Raw genomic sequence first — 23,861 nt, 5'->3', positions numbered from 1 at the left:
AGCAGAAAGATAATGAGCTGTTTTTAATTTCCTTGACCTCCAAGGACTCCTTTTATAAATAATCACTCAGGAAGGATTGGAAAATCCTGCTGATTATCTGAAGACTGGCTGCAGGGCCCCATCCGCTTATATGAGTGGAAATTGCCAGCACCATCCCTGGTTTCACTTCTGGTCAATATTTAGATTTTCCTTTCTTGAGCTTTAAGAAAAATATTAACACGGGCAAAATGTCACCTCCTCCCTGGACAATCAGTCTCAATACCCAGCGAGGAGCAGAGGAAGGGTCTCTCCTCCAGCTTTCCAGGTTGTTTAGTGAGGGCTGTGCATGGTGACAGGAAGGGGCATGGCCAGCTGGGGTGGTGCTGCCTGGGACTCAGCTCTGTCCACTGGGCTCTGCCTGCTGGGCGGGGAGGGAGGGTCATGGCGAGGGTCAGAATAAGACCTTCAGTGTGCTTTTGTTGTTAGAGCAAAAATTTCCTAAGAGGATTGGGGAAAGAATTCAAGATTGACTATATATCAGAGAATCAAACAAATCAGGGAATCTACAAATAGGAGGGAACTTGGGATGTGTGAGCCATATTCCTCCACCTTAGGAGAAGCCCTCACTTATGGTGTCAGAGATAGATGCTGGGAGTTAGGAAGCGGATCAAACAGCATTTATTCAGCTTCTACCTGCTGTGTCCATTCTTCAGTATAACCACAGGAAGCTTATCATCCCCATTTTACAGATGGGGCACACTGAAGCCAAAGCTGTTACATGATTGGTCCAAAGGTGTGCAGCTGCTGAGTGGTGGAACCAAGAAGAAAATCCTCCAACAGCATACAAATGATCAATGTGCACAGGAAAAGATTCTCCACATCATTAGCCATGTAGGAAATGTTAACTGAAGTGACAGGGAGATATCATTTCATATCTGCTAGTGAAGTGAAAGTCGCTCAGTCATGTCTGACTCTTTGTGACCCCATGGACTATTCAGTCCATGGAATTCTCTGGGCCAGAATACTGCAGTGGGTAGCCTTTCCCATTTCCAGATCGTCCCAACCCAGGGATTGAACCCAGGTCTCCTGTATCGCAGGCAGATTCTTTACCAGCTGAGCCACAAAGGAAGCCCTCATATCTGCTAGGATGTCTATAATTGGTAAGAAACATATTAACAGAGGGATGTGGAGAAATTGGAACGCTTGTACATTGCAGGTAGGAATGTAACTGGTATAGTTACTTTGGAAAACAGTTTTATGGTTCCTCAGAAGGGTAAATATAGAGTTGCCATATGACCCAGAAATTCCACTCCTAGTTATACACCCAAGAGCACTGTGAACATGTGTCCACACAAACGTTTGTATACGAACGGTCATAGCAGTATTATTTGTGATAGCCCAAAGTAGAGACAGTCTAAGTGGCCATAAGCTGATGAATGGATAAACAGCATAGGGTATATCCAATCAAAAGAAATGAAATCTGACACATGCTACAGCATGATGAACCCTGAGAGCATGCTATAGCCACAAAGGACTGTGTGTTGTATAATTCTATTTATATGAAACTTCCAGAATAAACACATGGGTAGAAACCCCAAAGGAGGGGAGGGGATGATAGCGAAGGGGTATGGGCTTTCTTTCGGGAGATGACAAAAATGTTCTAAAAATGATTGTGGTAATGGTGGCACAGCTCCGTGAACACACTAGAGCCACACTGGCCACTTGTATGTTGTTGGAAGAGTTTCATCTTGGTTTCACTATATCTCAATAAGCCATTAAAACATCGTCCTGAGCCCAAGTTCCGGGCTCCTAGGTGCTGCCCACTGCCCACTGCCTCACTAGGCCTGTGTGCTGGAGTTTAGCAGAGCTGGGTTTAGTCCCTGCTTGTCCACTTGACTAGCTTGACCTAGTCTCCTCAGACAAGACACTTCCCTGAGCTTTAGGGGCATTGCTGTGAAATGAGATCAAACAGAGACACTCAACTAAAGGAGACAATACAGAGAGATCACTTAATGAGTTTCCACAGATCGCATGCACTCCAGATCTGTTGACAGTGATCAATATCTGTCAAAGATTAAAAAAGGAAAAAGGAAAAGACAGCAAGAATTATTCCACACGTAAGAGATAACAAAAGTGAACATCCTGGTGGATTATTCCCCTCTCTGCTACACAGCAAAGTTTCTTTCATCACCTGTTCCATCAATATCAAAGAAATAGCCACTGCAGAGAGATGTGAGATTTCTTCCAAAAATGGAGATTCTCCAATACCCACGAGCCTCCGGATTGGTCTCCAGGGGAGGACAGAGCCCCTGGGGTCCTGAGCCCTCAGGCCTCAGGCCCGCCCTCCTGGTTCCTCCCGCTCTGGGTCCTAAACTCACATTGACTCCAGCAGCTGCATGTACTGCTCGTCCCCTCGGCCACCTTCCACTTCATGGTCCAGCTTGAGGATGATTTCGTTTTCAAACTGAAGAAGTAGGAGATGAAAGTCAACAACCACAATGTTAGAAGGCTGAATGTTGAAATTAATCCATTCAAGACTTTAACCAGAGCTTCAGGGAGCTTTTATCATTTCCCAGGCTTCCCAGGTGGTGCTAGTGATAAAGAACACGCCCGGCAACACAACAGATGTAAGAGACTTGGGCTCAGTCCCTGGGTCAGGAAGATGCCATGGAGAAGGGAATGACAACGCACTCCATTATCCTTGCCTGGAGAATCCCACGGACGGAGGAGCCTGGCGGGCTACAGTCTACAGGGTTGTGAAGAGTCGGACACGACTTAGCAACTGAACAGCAGCAGCAGCTCCAGGTTTAGTGCTGGAAACTGGGAATGCATTATGAGACAGGACGCTACACTTGCCTTTTAGGAGTTCCTTGGGAGTGGAGAAGAGCAGTAGATGGTTAAGTGCTGGAGCAGAGAGACAGGCATATGAAAGAGAGAGACAAATAGAGGGAAGTCTTCAGGGAAGGCACACAGCCCATGGCATTTGACTTTGTTCTCTGGTTTATGTTGAAATTTTTCAGGAGGAAGGAAAGAGAAAAGACATTCCAAGCAGAGGGTATGGGCCAAGGCTCCGAGGTATGTGACAGAGCACTGATCTTCAGGAGGCGGCGTGCTGGCATGATCCGCTATTATTTCTGCATGCCTAGCATTCCTTTTTTATACTTGGACAATCATATCCACCTTGATTTCAATTTGTGGGACTTAGGTGGGCTGAACACATCTCCCTAGCTCCAGGTGTGGGTACATGACATAGGCCAAGCACCTGATGAGTGTCTCTCATTATCCAGATGCTACAGTTAAGAAGGGCCCAGATCAAGCCAGTGAGACTCAAATCTGAGGTTTTGCTGGCACTCTTAGCAAAAAGAAGTCTTTCTGCTTAACTTGAAGACTGTAAGCCAGAGGTTGCTGGGGAGGAACACAATGAAGGAGTCTGCCTAAGAATGACACCAATGTAGTGGAAGGCAGAGAGGAAGGGATAGGAAGAGATTGAAACCTGATGCATTTTTGAGCTCCTGAATCAAGCCACACCTGAAGCTATAATACTTACGTGAACTGATGCCTCAAAGAGTCAAGACTGGTGACAACTATAATAGAGATCAGACTAGCTAAGTGAGGGCTTCCCAGATGGCTCAGAGGTAAAGAACCTGCCTGACAATGCAGGAGACACAAGAGATGCAGGTTCAATCCCTGGAGCGGGAAGATCCCCTGGAGGAGGAAATGGCAACCGGCTCCAGTATTCTTGTCTGGGAAATCTCATGGACAGAGGAGGCTGGTGAGCTACAGTCCATGGAGTCACAGGAGCTGGGCGTGACTGAGCATGCGTAGTTAAGAGGCCCGAAAGCACCTAGACACCAATTCTTGCAACGTGGAAGCCCGTGTGTATTTTGTCTCCCATGTTCAATGTCAAGGAACATTTCGCCCAGTTGAGTTTAGGGCTCATAACATTTTGAAGGGCCATTCAGTGTCTCTTACATGCTCAAATGCAAAAATGGTTTGCAAACTGTTTTCATATCATGCCTTGATGAGTCCATCCAAATCATGTGATCCAACTCATCTCTCATTTTACTGCTAGATAAGAAACTGGCACTTCGAGAAGGGAAGGAGGCTCTTGGTGAAGGTCGCTAACATTCAGGGAGCCCTCAGGCATTCCTGGGTCCTAACTCAGCCTCTTTACCTTTAGTCCTCACAATAGCCCCATGAGGTCTGAAAGTCAAGGGTCACCTTTAAATGCTATCATGCATTGAAAGCAGCCAGCCCCACCCTCAGAGTGTCAGTTATTAGTACAGATGAAATAGAGACTCACAGAGTTTGAGTGGCTTGTTTAAAGTCTCAGGTGGATGGCAGAAATCTTCAGGCAAGTGCTCTGCAGTGCACAAAAGATCAAGCCCAGTTTAGTTGGCTGGAATCCTTTTGGTGATGGAAGACAGGGACCAGATTCGCTTTCTCCTTGGTTCACATATCACCTGAGGGGATGTTGTTCCCTCTCTTCTGTGCTAAGGGCCAATGCAAGGACCAGAAACTTGTGCTTGTTCATTTTGTGTTAAGAAAAAATCTATGTTTCCACAGTTGAGGAAGATTTATGGAAGGAGATACACAGGTCTGGAAAGATGGGCAGGACTGTGATAAACATGAAACGGAAGGGCATTCCAGACTGGGGAGGTGGGGATGGACTGAGCAAAGGTGTGGAGGTGGGACAATGGAGAAAAGTGAGGAGAACAGTTCAGCTGGCGCACAGAGCTCAAGAAAGGGTGGAAATAAGAACAGAGCCGTGGGTATGGGGGCCAGCGTGGTGAGGGTCTGGGCTGCCAATCTATGCAGAATCACGCCCCTTATGTGATGCATTTTGTTAAGCCTGTTGTATATGTCAAGTGTCACCCAAAGTCAGGCTGGCATGGTTAGACGTGTCTACTGTGCTGAGCCCAGGTAGGAGGAGAGACAGCCAAGGGGCCACAAGGGAAGGTGCTGATCTTAGGTCAAGGAGGTAAACAAGCAGCAGCTTTAGATGTCTCCCCCATTGCCTTCACCATCTCGGGAGAATGAGTAAGTCTTTCTAATCCTCAGCTTCATAGTTTATATCAGGGCTCAGCAAACACTTTCTTAAAGGGCCGGTTAGTAAATATTTTAGTTAGGCTTTGTGGGTCAGTTTCTGTCACAACCATTCAACTTCCCTGTTGTGGTACCAAAGCAGCCATAGCTGGTATAAAAACAAATCAGCATGGGTATAGTCCAATAAAGCTTCACCAAAGAAAAAAGTGGCAGGGCAGATTTAGCCTGTGGGGTCGTATTTGCTGATCCTGACTAATATAACAGGCATAGCGGTGGTACCTCCTGCATGGGGTCGTTAGGGAGACTGGGGACATTTTATTTACAAAGCACTAGGCGATTGCACATGCTCAAGTGTGCACTGGGTTTTCTTGTCATCTTATGATTACTGCTAATGTTATTGTTATTACTGCTGAATGTTACTGGAAAGCAGCTCTCAGGGAGAAAACCAGCTTTGCTGAGCTGTTCAGTGGTAAATGCTGGCATGCTTCCTCCTTGGGAGATGAACTTTCCTTTGGAGCCGAGAAGTGGATGGGGTAAATAAGCACTTGTCTCAGGGTCACAAAAGAGCCCAGAGGGAGGGAAATTGCAGGGTGCCAGGAATGTGCAGAGCTGACGATGCCAGCCACGCCTGAGACCTCCGGGGCAGGTTGGAGAGGGGAGGTTTCAGTCAAGTACATCCCAGGGCAGACTCTGGTCCTTTGGGCTGCTGGGACCAGCGGTGGGCTATGCTTGGGAGTGGCTTTGACCACAAGCTTTGGCATCAAACAGACTTGGTTTGGGGCTTCCCAGGTGGCACAGTGGTTAAGTATCCACCCGCCAGTGCAGGAGACATGGGTTCAGTCCCTGGGTTGGGAAGACCCTCTGGAGTAGGAAATGGTAACCCACTCCACTATTCTTGCCTGGACAATTCCACAGACAGAGGAGCCTGATGGGCTACAGTCCATGGGGTCACAGACTTAGTTTGAGTCTTGCTTTGACTGTTTTTCCTACCACATGACCTTGAGCAAGTTAGTAAGCCTTTCTGAGGCTCAGTTTTCTCATCTTTTAAATGGAACTTTTATGGTGTTGAGGGGAGAAATCAATGGGAAACACATGCGAAAGGCCTGGCCTGGTGTTTAGCACATAGTAAGTGCTTGACATTTGTTAGTAATTGTCATTATTACATCATTGACACTGTCCTCATCGTTAGCATCTTAATCTCATTTAACCTTTACAACAGTCAAGGGAGATGGGTATCATCATCCCTGCTTTATAAATGAGGCAACTGAGGCAAGGTGGGACCCCTGCCTTGGGTTTCAAAGGATGATGTACTTGACTTAGGGTACACCCAAGGGTCCCTTACACTCCCAAACATATACTACATTATGTCACCATGATAGGCCTTACTCCCAACACTGCCACTGTGTAGAGCATAGGGAGCAGCCCCGGCTTCTCCAAATTATTTCCATTTCATCCACAACTAACAAGATTGCATCACATCACTGATGCCTCATCCCACCCTGCAAAGCGGATATTTGCTAAGGAGCATCTGCAGGTTACTTTTGCAGAAGTTGGATGCTACAGGGACTTCCCTGGTGGTCCAGGGATTAAGAATCTACCAACCAAAGCAGGAGACATGGGTTCAGTCCCTGGACCAGGAAGATTCTACCTGCCGAGAGGCAACAGAGCTCATACACTGCAACTACGGAGCCCCTGCGCCACAACCGCTGAAGTCCGTGTGCCCTAGAGCCCGTGCACCACGAGGAGCAGCCACTGCAGCGAGAAGCCCGTGCACCACAACTAGAGCAGAACCCTCACCAAGCCGCAACCAGAGGAAGCCTGCGTGCGGCAAGACCCAGCACAGCCAGAAGTGAACACACGACGAAAAAAGGATCGTGCAGACGCCTAACTTGAACCTTCAGTGCTGAGGAGAAAGGAAATGAGCTCTCGGAGCTCGACCCCCTCTTGTGGCAGGGGGACCTACACGGCCTCACGCTTGCATCATGCCTTCCCGGAACCGCTTCCTCTGTCTCTCCTGACTGCTTTGGAACCTCTCAGCTTTTTTCATCATCTTATTTGCCTATATATATATATATTTTTTTTTGATAGGAGCCCAGCCCCACCAAAGTGTGAAATTTAGGGGACAAGAGCTCTTCTTCAAAGGTAAGGCCCTGACTATGACATGGGAGGGGTCAGAGATGGTGACCAGCTAGGGTGGCACAGAGATAACAAAGAGGAGAGTGGCATCCATATGCCAGCCTGGGGTCTTCTTTGCTGCCAGTTGTCCTGGGGTGGTCAGAAGCCTGCCTGGGAGGAGCTGGAAAGGACAGCGTCATGCGAAGTGGGGGGGCTGATGGGAGTCAGTGCACTTCCTCACTTTCTCTGAGTTGTCCCATCGCTTCCTGTTTCATTTCATACTTCATGAAGCTTGAGTTTGGTATTATGATACCATAATAATGCTATTATTATATGCATTTTGTGGATGAAAAACAGGCTGAGAAAGTTTAAATAACTTGCTCAAATTTATTCAGCTTATAAGCAGCAAGTCTGCCTGGCACCAAGGCATACAGTCCAGAAGACAGTAGGTGCTCAGTACATGTTTATTGAATTGATTTGCTCTTTTCCACATGCTGTTCTCAGCCATGTGAATCACCAGTTTATCCCATGCCAAGACTCAGTCTCAGTGGAATCTGCCAAACTGATATCTTTGTTCATTCATTCATTCCACAAGCAATTATTGCGTTCCTGCAGTCTTCCAGGCGCTGTTTCGTGCATGCTCAGTCCTGTCAGCCGTGTCTGGCTCTTTGTGACCCTATGGACAGTAGCCCGCCAGGCTCCTCTGTCCATGGAACTGTCCAGGCGAGAATACTGGAGTGGGTTGCCCAGCGCTTCTCTAGGGGACCGTCCTGACCCAGGGATCGCACCCACATCTCCTGTCTCCTTGCGCACTCCAGGTGGGTTCTTTGCCACCAGTGCCCCCTGGCAAGCCGAGGTGAAGGCACTGTCTCAAGTGCTGCTGTCAAATGCTGTTGTCTCTTCCTTCTCTGAGAAAGGGATTCTCTCCTTCTGAGAGAGGAAGTCCCTCCTTCCTGCCGAGAGCTCAGACACTCATGATGATCAGGACAGAATCCTGCTCTACAATCTGCCTCATAGGTAACCACTCTACTCAGTCTCTGCATCGCGGGACCTCCACTCCTTCCCACAGATGTCATCTGAAAAGACCATAGCCTCTCCCTCCACAAAGAACTTGCTGGCAAGACAACCGGTCTAACCATCCCCTGCGGTTGCTCAGGCAGTAGTGAGCTACCCTTGTTATCCTGCATTATAAAAACATTCGCTGGAATGTTCCTCTCTCTGCCGAGGCTCTCCCTCTGAAATGCTGTGGGACGGGGGTCTAAGTGCCTGCAGTCATACTGAGAGCACTGACATGGCCCCCATTACATCCATGGCGGGCGCTTGACAGGCGCTGAGCGTCCCGGGCCTCAGGGAATTGCGCTGGCCCTCAGAGAGCTCACGGTCTTGACATGGAGGCAGACCTGCGAGCACACTGCTGTGCTCTGGGGCAGTGGTGTCAGGCCTGAGCCCTTCGAAGGCAGGATGAGATGCATTTCACTTCAACTGCAGCAGGACCACTGCAGCTACAGTGTGGCCAACTCGAAGCCCCTCTTGCTGAAATGTCCCAATCCAGTGGATGTGAATTCCAGTCCCAGGTGAAGACAGAGCCCCCTGAGATGGTCTGGGGTGGAGTGATATACTCATGAGGGGTAAAGGGCATCAGTCAAAAGCATCAGCTACTTCACTGTGGTTAGAGGAGAAGGCAGGGGAATCTGGTGACGAGGCTGCAGAAGAAACCCTGCTCAGACAGACCGTCCTGTGAGCCTCCTCCCCCGGCCCCCCAGAGTCTGCCGCCTCCCTGTCCCGGTCCCACTGTGCACGCCCTGCTGGAGCACACCTCTCACACCCAGATGCTCCACTGCTCCCAGGAAGCAGGACAGGCTCTCTCCAAATGGGAGGCCACAGCTGAAAGGTGACTAGGATTCATCAGGTGAAGAATCAGAGGAAGAGCCCCGCAAAGGCATGGCAGCAAGAGCAGTACGAGACACTGGGTGGCAGGCCAGAGGGCCTGCTGTGCGGGGGAGCAAAGGTCCTGCTGAGTGCTCCTGTGGGCGCTGCTATTTCCTCTCACACCCACGTTTTAGAAAGGGGACCCTGTCGCTCTCTGGGCACCAGTTCTTCTCTTATCTATTGGCATTGGGCGTGGCCACAATGCCGCCTGGGTTTCAAACCCCGGTTCTGGGGTGTCCTCCAGGTCTGGCCATCAGGGCAGCATGGAGCTCAGCAGGCCTGGCTTCCTCCCTCCCCTGGGGATACCGTCTTTGTGTGCTTACTCTGAGCCAGGCAGGGACACCTGGCTCTGCTCATCCCACACTGGGCTCTGGTCCGCACACAGCTGGTGTGCACACGGGCAGCTGCCCCATTAGTCAGCCCGACTCTCCTGTCTCTTTTGATAAGGCAGAGATGAAGAGAAGCAATTGGGGAAGGAGTTTACAATGAACACAGGCGTGGAGCGAGGAGCTAGGGGACGACCCCATTCATGGAGATGAGGCGGCTGCGTGCCAAAGGGGTGCCTCAGAATGGCATCCATTAGGGCAGGACAATCACACCACAGGCAACCCTCAGAAGCCCTGAGGCCACCGGACACAACTGTCAGGCTGTCGCCTAGGGAGGACCCGGGTTAGCTTCTCTTTCAGACACTGTGTGGCATCAGTACTGGGAGTGCTTCTTTAGCACACCTGCTCCAGGACATCTTCTGAGCCTGCTGGTGCCCACCCCACTGGGGAGATCTGAGGGGAAGCAGAATGCCCTCATCCCACCGAGGGTGCCCCTCCCATGTTCCCGAGCTTCACGGACTTTGCCTTAAAAGGTGGCAGATTCCAAACAACCTTCAAACATCCATCTGCAGCTGCGCCTTCCACCCTCCCGCACCCCCAGCCCAGCTGGCTGGCTATGGCCTCTTCCTCCATCTGCATTCCTCACCTGATTTCTCTACAGGCTCCCTGCAGGCGGATGGCTGGTCACCAGCCTTGGGGACCAGAGAACGCCTGCGAGTCCCTGAGTTGGAAGTGCACCCTCTTACACTGGGATCGTCACAGCCAGCTAGTGTCTTTCCTCTTAGAACCTCTTTCCTCTTAGAACTTTTCCAAAGTGACTGGCACATCCGATAGATGTTTGTTGCCGAAGTGAATCTGAGAAATTCAACAGGTCTGTTTACTGGGGGACATCTCCATGGCTTGGCTCCATGCGTTACACCCCCTGGAAGTCTCTAAGTGGGGCTCCGACGTGGAGGTGCTTCCTGAGGTATTTAACCTCCCGTCCCTCTTCCAGGAGCATCTGGTGGAATCAGTGCTCCGTTTCATGAGCAGGCACTGCTTCAGAGGGCACCACCATTCTCTGTCAGCCCGCATTTACTGCGATGAGGCCAAGGGCTGAGCAGTGCAGTGGTCGCAGCCTGGCTTGGGATCCTAGGGACCTGCGCACTGCAACCTCCGCTCTGCGTCTTTCTTGTATAGCTAAGGGTACGTGACTTCACTTCTCTAGGCTTCAGGGTTTCCATCCTAATATTGGGATGGGAACTTTCCTGGTGGTGCACTGGCTAAGACTCTGCATTCCCAACACAGGGAGCCTGGGTTCGACCCCTGGTCAGGGAACTAGATCCCACACGCCACAACTGAAAGATCCCGTACGCTGCAACAAAGCCCGAAGATCCTGCATGCTGCAATGAAGGCTCGGCAGAGCCAAATGAACAGATACACGCGTGGGATGATGCTGCTGCCTACCTCAAGGGGTTGTAAGCAAAAGACGGCATGAATTAACGTATGGAAAGCACTCACAGGGATTGACACGGAGTCTACACGGTTAATGCCAGTCATTGGCATTATCATCAGCATCACTTTTTTTGACATGAAGATGAGGAAGAAGCAGAAATGAGTGTAGTGTAAGTATCTAATAATGAGACTTCAGACAGCTGGAATGACAGAGGAGTAGAGGGCAAAGGTCTCTTAAAGGATGAGCTCTGGGGAGGGCTTTGCGGGATTCAGAGGCACATAGACGGTGCTGGCAGGCAGGACCACGAATGTGGCCGAGAAGCAGGGGAAGAGGAACAGGAAGAGGATGCTCGCCAAGGCCACAAAATTCAAGTGAGCCGTGGGAATGCCTGGAGAACAGGTGGGGAGGCGGAGAGAGCCGGAGAAAACGCTGAACACTGGCTGAAGGCGAGCAGGGAGGACCTGGAATGCAGGCAACAGGGTTTGGACTTCATTGGATGAGGAACCAATGAGCAAAGGAAGAATAAAGTCCAAAAGGATTTTAAGAAAGAGCAGTTTGGAAACTGCTGCCCTTTAAGTCGCTTCAGTCATGTCTGACTCTGTGCGACCCCAGAGACGGCAGCCCACCAGGCTCCTCCATCCATGGGATTTTCCAGGCAAGAGTATTGGAGTGGGGTGACATTGCCTTCTCCATTAGAAGGCACTTACCTATTTTAAGAAACTTTTTTGGTGCAGGATGTGGTACAGAATGAGAGGCAGAAATGCCAGGGTGAGGAGGGAGTCCAACTAGGGGAGCACCAGAAGAGGAGGGGCAGGGAGGACAGAAGGGTGAGACCTGAGGGCCTCGCATCGCTGAGGCGGACTTGACAGGACACAAAGACCAACCTCCCTAAACCGGGCCTGACTTCTGAATGGAGCCGGGACCCTGTTGTGGAAACCAGGGCTTACGTCACCAGCGCAAGTGACTGGAGTGGCTGGACCCACCAAAAGGGCCTCATTCTTCCAGCCCAGTGGGATTCTCAACGAAAACGCATGGCTAGTGGCCCCTGCATTCGCCCCAAGTGGCTCCCTCCCTGAGTGCTGGGGAAAGCCCCACTTCACCCCGCCACAGCTCTGCAGGGCCCTCCTGGGCGTCGGGGCCTGTGCCTCTGCTTGCTGGCCCCCTGACACGTGGCCAAGTCTGACGTTCAGATCTTCTGTGTTATCTCAGAAGCAGAAGTGCTGGGCCAAGGTGGGTCTCAGGTGTGTGCAGCGGGGAGGAGGAGCCCCTTGGGATGCACCCTGAGGGGGCTCTTCTGCAGGGAAGTAGGATTCCTATCCTTTAGAGAAAGGGACCACACTGATACCCAGCTAGAAAGTGTATTTTAATCTTGGCCTCTCGCGGGAAAGCATGATACAAGACTGACCAAATCGGCTCTGCCAGCTCATTCCAGGCACGTGAATCAATGTCCCCAGCCTCCCATCAAGCCTCTGAACGAAGCCCAGGCAGATGGAACCAAGGTATCATTATGGGGAAATGGGCTGGGGATTAGGGATGCTGGCATGAGTTTCCAGCCTCATTTTTTACCTTTTTGAAATCCCCACTCCTTTGATATTCACACAGCATCATGTCGAAGAAGATTGGGATGGTGGCTTTCCGGAGCTCAGCCTCAGGGATAAGTGTCATCTCTAATATGGGTCCCACCATGCCTGGGATGAAGCAGATTTTGTTCTGGCCTGAAAGAGAAGAGGGACATGGGCCCATGAGACCATTTTCGTGATTTCAAAGGAGAACCAGACCAAGCCTGGGAAAATAAAAAAGGGAGGCAGAACAGTAAAAACAAAAGTTAACACTTATACAGTTGTTTACCCGGAGCCAGGCACCATTTTGGACACTTTACATATATTAACTCGTGTAAATGATGCGTGCATCACCCAAAACAAGCCCCGTTGTTAGGGATAATGACCCAGGCGTGTAGAGGCACACTGCTGTTTACAAGGCTTTTCACCTGCATTATCTCCTTTGCAAACAGGGCCCTGATGGAGTGTGTTAGCGACGGCAAATCACAGGGATACTTGAAATCATGTCTGTCTGCCACACAAGCCATGTTTCTGAGATTTGGAAACATGCTTTTTTTTTTTTACCAACTGTTTTGTGAAAACAAGAAAAGCAAAATTTGCTGCCAAAAACCTGCTATAAAAGTATGGTCAGTGCAATAGTGGGAGTTAAAACCCTGCTTTATGGTCAGATCAACTACAGCTTCTTGTTTCTCCTTCCTCACTTCAAGGCACTCCTGTGTCCCCTCCCCTGCCCCCTGGCATTGTCACCACGCTGGCCTGGATCCAGGGTCACCAGCTCACCAGCCGCCTTATCGCCAGGCCTGTGCTCCTGCTGCTCCTTTGTTGACCATAGTTTTTCCTGCCTGTTCCTCAACATCTGCCCATTACCACCTGGTTTCCCATGGATAGACAGATACACTTTAAAAAAGCCCTGCCACATGCCCACCCCACCCCTAGCTCCATCAGATGCCCTGCCCTGGCTAGTGGTCTGTGTCCTTAGCCAACTTGGCAACGATGGCTTCGTTTGATAGACAACGGCCTCTCCCACGGAGAGCTCTGTGAGAGCAGAGAGCATGTCTGTTCTTATTACATCTGTAGCACTGAGCTTAAAGCCTACGATAACCTCAGTAAATGTCCACTGAAGGAGGAAATAAATGTGTCTAGCTCCTATACTCACTGGCTATATTGGACTTGGAGATGTGTCATAAACATGCAATTGCCATGCCCACCTGCTGAGATGACCGCGTGAAAACACGTCTGTGTAGACTTCGTAGGGGGCTCCCCTAGGGGTTCAGGGGTAAAGAACCCCCTGCCACCGCAGGAGATGCAGCTTCGATCCCTGGGTTGGGAAGATCCCTTTGAGTAGGAAATGGCAACCCACTCCAGTATTCTTGCTTGGGAAATCCCATGGACAGAGGAGCCTGGCAGGGTACAGTTCATGGGTTTGCAAAAGAGTCAGACATGACTTAGTGACTAAACAACAACAATAACAACACTTAGACAGAGCCTAGGATAATCAGCCCCGCGGCAGGGCCAGTGGGGCCAAGTGGTGAAGGGCACTGTGGTTTGGTCTGCTGCTGCTGCTGCTGCTGCTGCTAAGTCGCTTCAGTCGTGTCCGACTCTGTACGACCCCATGACGGCAGCCCATCAGGCTCCCCCGTCCCTGGGATTCTCCAGGCAAGAACACTGGAGTGGGTTGCCATTTCCTTCTCCAACGCATGAAAGTGAAAAGTGAAAGTGAAGTCGCTCTGTCGTGTCTGACTCTTAGTGACCCCATGGACTGCAGCCTACCAGGCTCCTCTGTCCATGGGATTTTCCAGGCAAGAGTAGTGGAGTGGGGTGCCATTGCCTTCTCTGGTGGTTTGGTCTAGATTGCCTGAAATAGGCAAATGGATCCTCCATCAACTAGCTGTGACGGTGGGCAAGCTGGCCTCTTGAGGCCTCTGTGTCTTCACCTCTAATATGAGAGAATAATAGGAATTATTATTTATCAAGTGCCTGGCACATGGCACACTTTGCACAGTGTTCGCTATCACTGCTGTGATGTTTGGCCAAAATGAACCATGAAGGGCAGCCTTGTCGAGTAGAGTTGAGCAGACTCCTCAGAACACCCACATCAGACATGGCAGAGAAAGGGAAACGGAGGGGCGCTCAGGAACTGCGGGGATTTCCTGGGGAGCATGGGCAAGCCCATCCCAGCAACCCTGCCAGTGAAGCTGACACCCAGGTGTTTCGTTGGCAGCTGGGTCTTTCTCCTCCTGACTCTCAGAGCCCAGGAAGCCCATCCCGCTTTTCCCCACCGTCAAGGTGAACATGGCATTGGTGGTCTGTGCCTGGGGGAGAGGGCTCCTGGGGTGCAGAAATTCAGGCAGTATGGCGTACAGCCTGGCACTGTTGCTTTCGATTAAAGCTGAGTAAAGGAGCCAAGAGGGAAGGCTGCAAGAAAATGAATTTTAATTCAGCCTAAATGAGGCTTAATGTTGGAGTGAGTGTTTCCCCAGAATTCAGATAAAAAAGGCATCATCTTAGGAATATCTTCAGTTAGTGAGAAATAGTGCAGGCAGGGAGAGAGGTGAGTGAAACATGAAGACACTTTTCCAGGATACCAGCTTCATTATGCGGTGTTTGCATTATACTCTGCATTGTTCCAAACAGAAAAACAAAAACAAAAACAAAAACAAAACTAAACTAGCTTTCTTGCAGATTTATAGTAACTGCTAATCTAGGTTTCTGATTTTGTCCTTCAAGATCCTTTAAACCCTCAGTGGGGTTTTAAAATTCAAAGTCGAGTATAATAATAAGTAGCAGGTAAATGGGAAACTGTCAGATAAGCCACCATGGAATGGAGAAATTGCTTATGTGACAAAAGCCTTTAGAATACTGGAGGGCATTGGGTCTGATAAAGATATATTTGAGATGGTTTAAAATAAAGAGCAGACATGCCATAGACTAGGGATTTCCTAGGCACTTCTGACCTGCATTCTTTGCAGTCAGTTGAAGAGATGTTCAGAAGAATGGGGAAAGAGGAGAGAGAGATGATGATGATTTCTAAATGCAGTGTGATCTCAATGGCCCTTACAATGCTCCATAAAAAATTTTATTCATTTACATCAGAAATGGAATTTGAGCACATAGGATTTTGTGTTCAAGTAATCTGAATGTGTGCCTTTATACACACAGATGTGCACACAGGCACACACACAGAGAACATATTTGTGGCTAAGTGAATGTGAACTCATTTTGAAAAAAATACTCATTCAAGAGACATACCTGCTATTGTTCTTGAAAAAAGGCAAGGAAGGGAATGGGTGAGAGGGTCTTTCTCACATAATGGAAGCTGACTCTCACTGGGAACAGATACCAATTAGAAAAGGCTTTTAAAGTCCCAACAAGTCAGTGGGATAAGTCCAGACGCCGAGTTGCCCAGGCTCTGGGGAAGCATCTGGCAGAAGTGCGAGCGCAGGGAGGAGCTGGGGTCTGTGAGAGGAAAGCCGGCCACTGTGTTCCCCTTCTGGTCTATGCAACGGCCTGCCTGTCCTGCCTCGCCAGGGAAAGGTGAGAGTGCAGGTGAAGGTCTGAGAGCATGAGGAAGGCAGCCTGACAGAAACAAGAAAGAACAGGGAGATGGACGCGGGGAGGGTGGGGAAAGAGGACGGGAGAAGGCTACCCTGTGGACCAGGCTGAGCATGAAGGTGGGAGCGTCCCTGACTCAGGAGGCTGACAGGAGACCTGGGGTGCTCAAACTGAGAGCAGGAGACCCTCTGAGTCTGGCACAGACCCTGAAATGAGCAGGATGAGGGCGAGTTATCACCCTCTGGATTTCAGAGTCCTGCAAGCCTCCTGGGGACTCTGAAATGAAGCTGGGTTGATCAGAAATGACCCCGCTCATTGAAAAGAGGAAGAAGGAACGCAGATCTCTGCCTCTCCATCTCAGGCTTGGAAAATGTCCCTCTTGGTACTGATCTAAGACAGGCGGTCGAGTCTCTCCTTGTGGCCCAGAACGTGCCTGGCCCAGCTTCCCTCCAGGCCCTATAGAGTCTCTGAGCCCGACAACCTGCCTCAAACTCCCCCACTGCCACTCCAGACTGTATGGCTTTGTGAAGAAGTGAGGTGTAGCTGCTCAGTCATGTCCACCTCTTTGCAATCCCCTGGACTATAGCCCAGCAGGCTCCTCTGTCTGTGGGATTTCCCAGACAAGGATCCTAGAGTGGGTAGCCATTCCCTTCTCCATGGGATCTTCCCAACTCAGGGATGGAACCCGAGTCTCCCGTGTTGCAAGCAGATTGTTTTACCCTCTGAGCCACCAGGGAAGCTTTGTGTCTGTCACTTAATGTTCCCTAGCCTCTACTATCTCATCTGGGGTCTTCTCTGGTGGCCCAGTAGCCAGCACTCCATGCTCCCAGTGCAAGGGGTGTGGGTTCAATCCCTGGTCGAGGGATATCAATACCCCACATGTCATATGGCACTGGCCAAAATAAATAAATAAAAATATTAAAAACATATTATCTCATCTATTAAATGGAGATATAATCATAGTCCCTGCCTGAAGAATTGTTGAGAAGCTTAAAACAAAGGGCTCCGTACAGGGTCTGGTTCGTTAGAAAGGCTCAGCAAACGTTGATGTTGAGTGTGCTGATGCCAATGCTGAGCAGCAAGAGCTCGGCCCAGGGTGAGCTGTGGGAAAAGCAATGTAAGAAGCCGCGTTCTGACCCCATGGCGCCCCTGGGGCTTTTCAGGAAAGTCTCAGGCTGGTCAATTTGTTCGTTTACTTCTGGAGTAAAGGGCTGGCACGGAAGGAGGTTGCATCAGATGTATCTTATCTCCCACAGCTGACATTACCAGCCTCCAAACCCTTCTCTATCCCATCGAAACATGCTCTTATCTCTCCTCAAAGAGGTCTGACAACCCCAGTCTAATCATGTTGTCCACAGCTACAGTCCTTGCATGGGTCCCCTTGGTCTGCAAGCCCATTTGGCCCGAAGCCCCATCTCCACACCCTGCCTCCTCCCCTCAGCCTGCACCCCGCCCCGCGCTGCCCACCATGCTCGTCCCTCCTGTGCCCAACTCCACCCGAGTCCCACCACCACTGGCCCCACAAGCAAACGTTACTTGTTCTCTATCCAATATGGAGGCCACTTGGCCATAGTGTCTTTGAGCAGCTGGAATTAGGCTAGTCCAAGTTGAGATGTGCTGCAAGTGTAAAAAACCCACTAGATTTCAAAGAAAGAGTTTTGGAAAACAAACCAAAAAAGGTAACCTATCTCAATAATGTTTTATGTTGGTTATATGTTGAAATGGTAACACTTTGGAATATGGGGTTAAATAAAATATATTGTTAACAATAATTTCACTGAGTTTAATCTTTTTAAAAAACGTGGATGCTAGAGCATTTAAATTTAGACAGGTAGCTCACAGGTTAGTTCCTTAGGACACCACAGCTCTGGGGCTCAGAGCTCCCCCAGTCTTCATCGAGGCCACCTCGAGCTCACTCATTAGGCAGGAGTCCTTTATACACTCTCTGGGTGCCCCAGCTTCTGTTCTACAGCTATTTTCCTTTACAGACATAATTAAATAGCTCAGCAATCAGTATGTTACTATTCAGTGCAAGTCCGTGAGGTTGGGGGCTATGTCTCTAACTACAGCTGTCTTCGGTTGCAGCCTCAGCCACTAGCACAGTGCCTGACCTATAAGGCTACTTGTCTTCATTTCCAGTTGCTGCTGTTATAAATCACCACAGGCAGTGGCTTAGCACAACACAAACTAATCTTATGGTTCTGGACACTGATGTATAGAACAGTCTTATGGACTCTGTGGGAGAGGGAGAGGGTGGGAAGATTTGGGAGAATGGCATTGAAACATGTAAAGTATCATGTATGAAACGAGATGCCAGTCCAGGTTCGATGCACGATACTGGATGCTTGGGGCTAGTGCACTGGGGAGGGAGGAGGGAGGAGGGTTCAGGATGGGGAACACATGTATACCTGTGGCGGATTCATTTTGATATTTGGCAAAACTATTACAATTATATAAAGTTTAAAAATAAAATAAAATTTAAAAAAAGAAAATAAACTGGATGAAACATAGGAAAAAAAAAAAGAAGTCTGAAATGGGTTTCTCTGGGCTAAAGTCAAGTGTGAGCAGGGCTGAGTTCTCTCTGGAGGGTCTGAGGAAGAAACCGCTTCCTTCCCTTCTCCAGCCTCTAGAGGCTGCCCGCATTCCTTGGCTCACCGCCCCTTCCTCCATCTTCAAAGCCAACAGTATTGCTTTTTCTAATCTTTCTCCAACTCCCCTGCCTCCTTTCTTCACTTCTAAGGTCCCTGTAATTTCTTCTGGTCCATCTGGACAGTCCAGGATAGTCTTACCATCTTCAAGATCCTTAATCATGCCTAAAAAGTCCACTTTTCCATGTAAGGTAATTTATGAACAGGAGCTGGGGTCAGGACTTGGACACCTTTGGTAGGCTATTCTGCCTGTCACAGTGCTCAGTATTTGTTGCTAAATGAATAAATGGATGGTTGGTTGGATGGATGGATGGATGGGTGGGTGGATGGATGGATGCCTTTCTAATCCCATTCCCTATTTCTGCCCAGCAGCTTCTCCCCAACTCAAGGAAGTCACGTTTGCTTAGGCTGATCGTTCGCTTGGAATAGTTGCTGCCCTTTCAGCTCTGACCACCCTGGGGTCTAACTCAAGAGCCATTGACTCAGTACAGCTTTCCTCCTCTTTGCCTTAACTCCTGAGTCTCGACCACACATTTCACATTAAGGAATGTGCTTTTATTTTATCCTGTGTGTAGAGGTCAATGGTGGGCTTTTCCAGGGAGGGCAGGGACCATGCCTTATATGTCCCCAACTCTCTCATCCTCCCCTTGTGCTTAGCGGTGAGCCGGACCCTCCACAGATGCTGAAAAAGTGACAGTTCAGTTGCTCTCACAGCTCTGCTGGGAGCGACCTCCCCACATGTAAGGCCATGATGCCAGCCACTGGAATTTATCTTTCTCTCCCATGAAGACTGTTAACACAGCAGACCAGCATTAACCCCAGCGAACATGGGCTGGTTAAGTACAAAGTCATTTTCACAAAATGTGCATTGCTTCCCTCCTAGCGGAAATCAAATGTTACGATGCTACACTATCAGGGAAAGTCAATTATATTTGGTATTATCCAGGATCCAAACATACAGATAGCATTAACCCTTTAGTGGCTGGATCCTGGTACGGATCCTTCTCTCTATTAAGGCCTCCTTGCATGTATTTTCTCTCACAAAAGCGTGCGTGCACACACACACACACACACAAACACACTTGTCTAGACTTTTCCTTGAATAGTCTTCCAGCCTGAGATTATCTTTGCAATTAGCTATCTTATAATCACAGGGCTGCTCAAATCATTCTTGATGAGAAGAAGATGATGATGCTGATGATCATGGTGATGAAGCCCTGATTGCTTTGGGCATTAAAACAAAATTTTAAAACTTAACAGGCATTATGATTTACTCATTATCAGTAGTCTTTGGAAAACATAGTTTACTATTTCCCATCCTTTGAAAATATTTTGCATATTCTGGAAAAAAAATATTAGTAAGAACACTGGACTTCAGTGGCTCTTTTGTCTCATCTGAGTCACTGATTTGCTGTTGACCTTGGGAATGTCCTTGTACTTCTCTGGGCCTCAGTGACCTTGCCTATAAAATCAGGGCACTGAATTAGATGATACATCAGGTAGGGTAGTAGCAGGCTTTAGCTAAACTGAGTAAGCTCTGTTTAGTTTTCCTCCTTAAGACAGTCAGTCTAGAGCTGCTTCTCCATCCTTAGGGTGCGACTCTTCATGGCTTCAGGGTGGCCACTGCACCTCCAGGCATCTTCTTCTTTCCCAGAAAGGAACAAAGGGAAAGACTACAAGCAAAACAATGTGCTATGCTCACTGCTATGCCCTGCCTTTCATTTTAATTAGGAAAAAGTTTTTCCCGAAACCCCAAGAAGTGTATTTCTGTTGATTCTCTTCAGATAGAGCTGGGTGGGTCACATGGCCACCACTAGCTACAAATCATTGTTAACTGGACAAACTGTGATCACGAAAAAAAATAAATCAGGGATCGGTCAGCCAGGAAGAAGGAAGGAAGGGCTGTCTTGTGGCACTCAGCCAGGCTTGCCACCGACAGCGTCCATGCTTCACTCTGTGCTGGATGTTTCAGAAGCTGCACTTTAACACTCATCATTGCCCAATGCAGTGTCCTCACTGCAGTGGTCTCCCATGCACACAGTGCTCGGTGCTGGTTGGGATTAGCAGATTAACCTCGTTAGCTTGCTGAGAAAGCCTGCTAATGCCAGCATCTGGCCGAAGACAAAGCAGGATGGGACTGGGGACCCATCCATTCACTCTGCCTCCTCTTTCTGCTCCCCTATCCCTGAAGCAGATGGGCAAGGAGAAGGCAGCAGGAAAGTCGCTTCAGGCCAATACACCTTCCTCTTCCAAGGAGTCCAGGCTAAGAGATGAGGAGATGGCCATCCTTGCAACAGAATTTTTTTACTTTTTGTTTTCTACAGCAGACATCTGTGTCTTTGTTCGATTTCTCCGTAACTCCATGAACATTTTACTTTGGGAAACTCTGCCTCCCTTGATGGATGGAGGCTTGGTGGGGGCATTGATGGAGTGGTCACCCAAGGAAGAACAACAGAAAGGTGTCTCCTAGAGACTGGACCTTTAGCAGAGTGATGTAGGCATAGAACATCCTAAAGGCAACATCACATCACCTGTCCTGGATCCTTGAGTGGCTCTAATCCTACCCTTCATAGCCCATGTCCCTTGCCCTTCCAATTAGTGCCTTCTCCAATTAAGGCAGCCACAGCCGGCATCTCTTTCTTGCAACCCCCAAACCTGAACAAATATATCTTTGAATTCCGCTAATTCACCCCACAGGTACTTGCATACAGCAAGGGGTCTATGGCGCTCTGGACAGACACACCAGCGTACTTGTCCTGTTGGGGTTCGTTGTTCCACTGCTCAGGCATGTCCGACGCCTTGCAACTCCATGGACTACAGCATGCCAGGCTTCCCTGTCTTGAATCCACCTCCCATCCACTCTGTGATGCTGGACACACACTCTCTGCCTCTCTGAGCCTCGGTTTCCTTGTTGGTAAATCGGTGGGTTGGACAGACCTGTAGCTTCAAACTCTTCTCTGAAGTGCTTCAGGGTTTCTCCCAGAAACTCTGCAGGGGTCTCCATAGGAGCTCAGGAGAGTAGTTCTACCCACCACCCCTCCCCACCCCACCCCATCCCACTTCAATTAGAACAGCTTGGCTTTCATCCAATTTCTGTATTGAGCAGGGTATATTCTTTTTATTGGTCCTCAGCTAGAAATAAACATTTGAAAAATGCTGGACAATATGCTCTCTAAAGGACCCTTCCAGTTCTGATGTTCTGTGATTCTAAGCAGGTAGAGTATTTGGTAACATCTTTTCATTCATCAGCATAATTGGGAGCGCAGGAGCTCCTGCCAAAACAATCTATATCTAAATAAAATCTTCTATGTGCAAAACAACGGCAATGAAGGACATTCAGAAAAGCGCAGGCTGTGCGGAGGAACCGGAAACAAACAAAGCACAGATCCCTGTTTTGCAATCCTGGCAACACTTGGGATGTAGATCTGGGAGAGGAAGCCCACCACAGCTTTACCTCGTCTTTGCTGCTGCAAAGCAGGGAAGGCAAACTCATCTGCAGGCTGAGTCTGGGCCCCTTGTTTCACCGGACACATGTGGTGCTTTTAAAACTTTCAGCTAGTTACCACCAATATTAATAAATTAGAAAATGCATTTAAAAATTATGTTTCCGGGCTTCTTTTGATAAACTAGAAGCTGTGACAATGTCAGCCTTGAATTCTAATAGGACAGAAGTCTACCAGGCAGGATACCAACTGCTCCTTCCAGCTGGGGTGCACCTGCCTCAGTTTGCAGCAGCCCCACGACTCCCTCCCAGACTCCTGCCCTGAGGCCAGATGTTGGCTGCCACTTGTACTATGCACTTTTTTCCTATGGCACGGTAGTGGTAAATGACACACAAAACATTTCTTTTATCCCTATCATTATCCAAAGTAGAGAAACAAAAATGCTGTTCCAAAAACACAGGGCAGAGATGGCATTTCTTTTGGTGATGGCTTGCAAAAGAGGGGAGTTTCGTACACACACGTACACACACACATGTACACATACAGAGGATACTTGGTAATGTCTAGTGGCTCAGAGGGTGAACAATCTGCCTGCAATGCGAGAGACTCGGGTTCGATCCCTGGGTCAGGAAGATTCCCTTGGTGAAGGGAATGGCAACCCACTCCAGTAATTTTGCCTGGAGAATCCCATGGATAGAAGAGCCTGGAGGGCTACAGTTCCACGGGGTCATAAAGAGTCAGACATGATTGAAATGACAGCATGCACGCAAAGATATTTTTGGTTGTTACAACTAAGGAGGATACTGTCATAACAGGGTGAAAATGATGATACAACTCTTGCATGGGTGTGGCCTCCTTGGCTTCCCACTCGCAGTGCTTGCCCTTCCGAGCCTCACAGACACCCTGGGAGACGGCGCTGTCTCCCCAAGCTGGGCCAGTGTCACTCGGGCCCCTGCTCTGCACCTCACAGCGTGCAAATGACAAGGCAAGGCCCCCAGCAGAGGCAGAGTCTGTTCTGGGCCTGATCCCCAGCTCTCCCTTCAGTTTTGGGAACCAGTCTACGACCCTGCTACCAGCATGTGTTCTTGACCTGAGTGCAATGCTGCCAGCAAACACAGAGCCCAGACAGATGGCCTCGTGCTTTCCCGACAATGAATGCACCTTGCTGGGAAGGGCGAGGAACAGCTGTCCAGGAAGTCAGATGGGACTGATAGATACTAAGAGGTATGGGGAGGTGATTTAGGTTGAATCCAAGAGACAAGCAGAGTCCTGCAAGTGCCCTATTGAAGAGAGCACATCTAAGACGAGCACAGAGCAGTTCAGCAGCAGAGTCAAGGAGGATGCTCAAAATAGGAGGCAAAAGAGCTCACTACTTGTTACTAATTATTCATCCGTCTACCCATTCATCCTTTCTGCACAGATTTATGGACAGGATTCAGGCCTTGGGCAAGGTGTGCAGCCCCCATCCTTGTGAAATCAAAACCAAGCTCTGCAGCTTGCTACTGTTTCATCTCAAGCAAGCTCCTTCCCTCTGAGTTCCCTGATCGATAAGATGAGGGGGAAATGTTTCCATCTCGCAGGAGGTGATGTGAAGATTAAATAAAATCTCCTTGTACAGGGCTGACTCAGACTCTCAATAAATGTCTTGCTGACTCCATCTCCCCTTCCTTCCTCCCATAGGTACCACTCAGCTTGCTCAGGATTCCTGTAGCTCACTGAAGCAGGGACAGCTTCTGGGGTCACCTTCCAGCTCAAATCATATCACAGGAGAACCTCATCTGCCACAGGATCAATTCTCCCCCATGAGTTTGGAGGGCCTGTGGTAGATC

At 49.1% G+C, this 23,861-nt stretch overlaps 1 protein-coding gene across 2 annotated transcripts in view; it reads right to left on the bottom strand.

Moving 5' to 3' along the window:
• The window catches only part of DOCK2 (dedicator of cytokinesis 2), a 457,600-nt gene that overhangs the window by 54,517 nt on the left and 379,222 nt on the right, over nucleotides 1-23,861 (bottom strand). For both annotated transcript variants that reach the window (XM_024981420.2, XM_024981421.2), the window contains 2 exons: nucleotides 12,397-12,545; nucleotides 2,358-2,443 (listed from right to left, as the gene is read on the bottom strand). In XM_024981420.2, coding sequence (XP_024837188.1) covers nucleotides 2,358-2,443; nucleotides 12,397-12,545 — 235 coding nt within the window. The remainder of the gene's footprint in view (nucleotides 1-2,357; nucleotides 2,444-12,396; nucleotides 12,546-23,861) is intronic.

Source organism: Bos taurus, chromosome 20 (genome assembly GCF_002263795.3).
Source record: "Bos taurus isolate L1 Dominette 01449 registration number 42190680 breed Hereford chromosome 20, ARS-UCD2.0, whole genome shotgun sequence".
Classification (NCBI taxonomy): domain Eukaryota; kingdom Metazoa; phylum Chordata; class Mammalia; order Artiodactyla; family Bovidae; genus Bos; species Bos taurus.
This window is presented reverse-complemented; position numbering and strand designations above follow the sequence as displayed.